At 46.5% G+C, this 5,229-nt stretch overlaps 1 protein-coding gene across 1 annotated transcript in view; it reads left to right on the plus strand.

Moving 5' to 3' along the window:
- Nucleotides 1–256: 256 nt before the first annotated feature.
- The window catches only part of ULK1 (unc-51 like autophagy activating kinase 1), a gene marked incomplete at its 5' end in the record, with an annotated part of 57,369 nt that continues 52,396 nt past the window's right edge, over nt 257–5,229 (plus strand). The window contains 2 exon segments of the mRNA XM_010181940.1: nt 257–289; nt 1,008–1,044. Of these exon segments, the coding sequence (XP_010180242.1) occupies nt 257–289; nt 1,008–1,044 (70 nt within the window).

Consider the following 5,229-nt stretch of genomic DNA (forward strand, 5'->3'; position numbering starts at 1 on the left):
GACCCAAGCCACAGTACTGCAGTTTTGCTCGATTAAATAGGTTCACACACAAAAAAGGAATAAAATGCTTGAATACCTGGCACTTTCAAAGTAAGCAATCCTCCAGGATTTAATCCATAACGAAGATTGTTCCACTTTCTCCAAGTCTGAATCATACAGAGTACAGTTTACCTGCTTAAAAGGAAATGCTGTGTCTGTAACACATGTGAAATATTTCAGTGCATAAATCTTACTTTTCCATTTTCTCTTTCCACAGGAACTGGCAAACTCTGTCTACTTGGTTATGGAGGTAAGTGTGTCTTTTTTTTAAGATACATATATTTTAAACCTGGTTTAAACAGACCAGCTTGTTACATATCAGTGCTTTCTGCTCATGGCCTCACCTGTGATGCTTTTGCTGATCTAATCTGCAGCTGCATCCCTTTGAGAGCTGGAGCCGTGTGGCTGGAGATGGCAGCCAGGGGGGTTTTCATATTGCTGCTGTCAGGAGGTCGCGCTGGTGCGGGTTTAATCAGTCAGACATCCTCTCTCAAGGGTCAGATGGGTGTTACGGGGTAGTATCTGCTTCAGAGATACACAGAAAATAAACCTTTTCCACACAGCTCAGCTGCAGAGCTTGTGAACGTTGTCCTCACGCCGAGGTCCTGCTGGCTTTTCGTGGTGATATGAAATACGATGTGGGGAATTTCAGACTCTCCTCAGCCGTGTTCTGATGCTCTCTGCAGTGCTGACCCCTCTGTTTTGCTCCAGCTTTATCTTTAATGTGCGTGCACACGAGTCGGTCAATGCTGGGGTATCATCACGCAGCGTAATGTGTAGGGGAAATAGGATGGAAAAGGAACCTACGGGAATGTTGGGTTTTTTCCTGCCAACTTCTGAATACGTGTTTTGACGTAGTGTGATTATTTATGCTTAAATACCATGCTAAGCCTGCTGCTCTAGTGAAGTTTGCTGGTTTTAATATTTGATTTGCCTTGCTTTAACCGAGCTTTCTGTTCTGTTGGCAGTACTGCAATGGCGGTGACCTGGCAGACTATCTTCACAGTAAGTAGAGCAATAATGAGAATATCCTCTGTGTTCAGAAGAACACACTGACTGTTTTAGCTCGTTAAAGTTGCTGCGGTTAGCGGAAGATCTAAGAAAGCAGATGGTGTATCTTCTTTTTTTTAATTCCTGCAAAATAGAGTATCACTGCTCCTCTTGTCACAGCCTCACCCTTGATAATCACTTGAAAACTGAGAATCCGTGGCAATAAAAGCCAGTCTTGTGGGCTTTCCTATGTAGGTCAGTGGTGACTGTTACCAGTAGTTATGTATCTTAGTTAAAATGGCCATATAGATTAAACGTATTTCACCACTGCTAGGGACATGGCTTGTCTCTTTCTTGGTCACTGGAAAAAAGCTGTTTATACTGAAGCCTTGCAGTTCTGTAGGGTTGGATTAAGGTGAGATCCCCAGAGTATGACCCCTAGGGGTGCCCCACATCCAGGCCAGCACACATTTCTTTCCTCAATGCATTGAGGGTGACAGCAGCGTGGCCAGCGGTATGTGAGGGTGACGAAAGCTGCTGATTCGGGGGGTTTTGGGTAACGCAGCACAGGTGTCTGTGCCTGGAGGAGCCTTTTGGTGAGACCGGAGCGTGTTTTGGCCATCGCGCTGAATGAAATTCACTTTGCGGGTTATCCAGCATCATTGCTGGGACTCAGGCTGTGATCTCCAGTGCACTGCCCAGGTACGGGACCCTGGTGTATGTGAAAACCTCATTGCGCCCGCGTACCGCAGCGGCAGGAGGACACCACGTTGAGCAAGCTGCTTAGCTGCAGTCAGACACAGCCCTTCTTTTCTGTTTCTGACCGTATTTTATTTTTTTTCCTTTAGAGTAGCTTTCTTCTTGTTTTGCATGTTAACCAGAAGATTACTAAATGTGAAGAGACAGCTTTAATCTCGTTTCTTGTGTGGCTCTGGGTCGTGGTTAAGCAAAGTTTGTTCACATTGTTCAAATTAAAAGCTAGTCAGCTGGATAATACTTCAGGCTCCTTATTTGAGGTACATGATGCCTGGAAATGGCAAAAATGAAGGATTAAAAGCTGAATTTACATTTGCCCTACAGCTAACTTTGGTGTCCCTAGAACGATTATTTGGGGCTCGGTGCTGGTGTGTTGCACTCTGTTCATACAGGGTAATGAGTTGCGTTTGTGGACTTGAATTTTCAGAAAGGATTTAGTAGTTAAAGGAAAATGAAGGAATATTCTGCCTTTCATGTGTTTTGTTTGTTTAATATGTGGGTAAGACAGAAGTGACAGGCATTTGTTTTTTAAAATCCAGCTTTAGCGTGCTTTGTCTTAGATAAGTGATGGTGTTTTGCATCCACTGGGTATTGCTGTGCTTTGAAAGGAGCATTTTTGGTGGTGGTGCAATGCTGTTACAAGTAGCACAAGAAAACGGGTTTGTATTTGATACCTCCTTTTTCTCCTTGAATACAACTGCAAATTTTAATAATTAAATGGTCCAACTTCCATTTTACCAATGTGTTGGCTTTGAAAGCTGAAGGTTTTGGCTTTCATGCACATGAAATGAACCTGGATGCTAAAGCTCTGGGCTGTGTGAACAAGAACACAGCTTCTGGCCAGATAGAAACATGAGTTCACATGAAATGTTCTGGTTCATACTGCTGCTTCTGTGTGTACATTATCATCTTCTCCCTTCCACCACACACTGCCACCCCACCAGAAGAAACCAGTGAAGCAGCTCATGCTTAATAGCTCAGGCTATTAATACAGCTCACTTCCTTGTTCGTCAGATGAGACTACGCAGGAAATTGGTGACTAGCTTGAGAAAGTGGTGGTGGATTGTGTTTTCCCAACAAAATCCAGTTTTACTCCGGTTTGAGTGTTGCCTGGGGTAAGGTTTGATCCTCCTTTGAGTTAATTTGGAAAAGGTACTGTTAGCTCTGTTACTACCAGTGAGATATTTTACCTTGACAGCTGTAAAGAGCAGCTGGAATGACTGAGAAATTGGTGCCTACCTGTATTTTAACTCTTCACATCTGTGTGCTGGTTGCCAGTGAGGAAAACCTTCAGGCACAGGTTTCCAGAGGGAGCAGTCGGGAGGGGGCTGCAGCAGGAAAAAGGGAGCTGCACTCCTCGCTGCAGCAGAGGACCTGGCTTTTCCAGACCCCATAGCCTAGACACAGGCGTTGCCTTCTGCATCCCACGGCTTTCTCCATTCCACCACACACTCCTTTGGGTATCTCCCCTCCAGCTGCTGCAGGTGCTCAAGGTGCTTTTGACAGTGATTTTTTTTCCTGAAAGTTCATCTTGGAAAGTTCAGATTTCTTCCAGGGTATTTCACTGTTCATCGGTTATTGTGCTGCTTCAGTTACTTTAATTGTGTGATGGTATTTAATTGCAACATCTGCTTTCCCACTGACCCCTTGGCCGTTTTTCCTGTGCCACTTCTGTGAGCTGCACATGTAAATCCCCTGTTTCTCATTGAACGAGGTGCTCGTAAGCTTCCCAGCCCATCCTGCCCTCTAATTACAAGCGTTAGGCAATGTGGTAATTCCGTGTTGAATCCAAAGGCACCCTAATTCTCCTTGTCTTTGTAACCAGAGGACGTGCATGTGTGCACGTTTGGGTGCAGTACGTGTTTTGGCTGAGCGATGCTGTGGGTCAGCCCCATCTCTGATATACTCCAAGGTTGTGTGTGTCCTCCTAAGCTTGGCATTGGTGGTGAAGTTCTTTAATGGTGCAGTACCATTTCCCTTCTGATACCTTCCCTTCCCTTCTCTGTGGATGTTGTTTTCATTTAAAACCCACTGTAAGGTGTGTTTTGAGCCGAGAGGGGCAGATTGCTGCTGTGCATGGTGGGAGGTGTTACAGAAGTGACCGTCCTCGCTATGGGATTAACTGGAGTTCGGTGGATTGGGTACACAGGAGGTCAGAGCAGGCTGACCCAAAATTCCTTCTAAAGCTCTGTGAATTGGCATCGACACAGGCTGTCACAGACAGCTCAGAAGTGAGTATTCATCACCTTCCTTAAAGCTGCTTTTTGGAGAGCACATCTCTGAAGAAAACCTCATGTCAGAGCAGGGCATTTCTGGGTTTGACCATGGTACATGCCATGAGATGAGATCTTTGAATTCATCCACAGTGGTGTGGGGACACCTTTGTAAACAAGAGGTGTGAGGCACTGCTGGACAACTTCTTGCCCTCTAGGGCTAGGTAGTTCAGATTATCTGAGGTAAGACTAGACCTATCTGGAATAAATCTGCTGACTTCCACAGAAGACTCCATGGGAGTCTCATTCTGCATGGGTGGAGCTGGGCGAGTTAGGAGACAGGCCCCAAATAAATCTCTCAGGCTTCAGCATGATTTGGATTGGGCTCATGTTAGAGATCCTTGTGTCACCTGTGGGTAAGAGGAGAAGTTCTTTTTCCTAAATGACTTTTCCAAAACAGTGCTGTGGTGTAAGATCAGCGGGTGCTCTCCAGTGCATCCACTGCCCTGGGACTGGGGGTGTTTACTGCGGTTGACCTGGCAGCCCCTCGGCAGGTCCAACACCTCTGCACGGGCTGACCTGGGCACTTCTTAGGTGGTTTCATCCTCTTCCTACGCCTCAAGAGCCGCGAGGCGCGCGGGCCCCGCGCTGACCCGCAATATCAATATTTGCTGTGATCCACTGCCCTCCGTAGCCGCTGTTCCCAGGGCAGTAAGCCGAGTGCCTCCTCGCTGAAGTGGAGCCCGTGAAAATAAACACAGGGATATTATTACTTCTCAGTAATGGCAAAGCAGGGCTTGTGAAACAGCGTTCACTGCAGGAACGTGTTGCTCACCACAGACATCCACGGGGCCCGCAATATCAATATTTGCTGTGATCCACTGCCCTCCGTAGCCGCTGTTCCCAGGGCAGTAAGCCGAGTGCCTCCTCGCTGAAGTGGAGCCCGTGAAAATAAACACAGGGATATTATTACTTCTCAGTAATGGCAAAGCAGGGCTTGTGAAACAGCGTTCACTGCAGGAACGTGTTGCTCACCACAGACATCCACGGGGATGCCCGGGCTTCACTGCGGGCTTGGTGTTTTGCCAGCAGTTTTCTGGTGAAGCTGAGAGTGCGTCCTTCACAGAAGTAAGAATTCCCTATTTGGGATGTAGCAAGGAGCAAGTTGGTTCATCCTCCTAAGGTTTATTTTCTGGCAGTACATAAATTGAGTGAGTTTTCTGTATCCTCT

The sequence above is a fragment of the Mesitornis unicolor genome, unplaced genomic scaffold, assembly GCF_000695765.1.
Source record: "Mesitornis unicolor isolate BGI_N332 unplaced genomic scaffold, ASM69576v1 scaffold23910, whole genome shotgun sequence".
NCBI lineage: Eukaryota > Metazoa > Chordata > Aves > Mesitornithiformes > Mesitornithidae > Mesitornis > Mesitornis unicolor.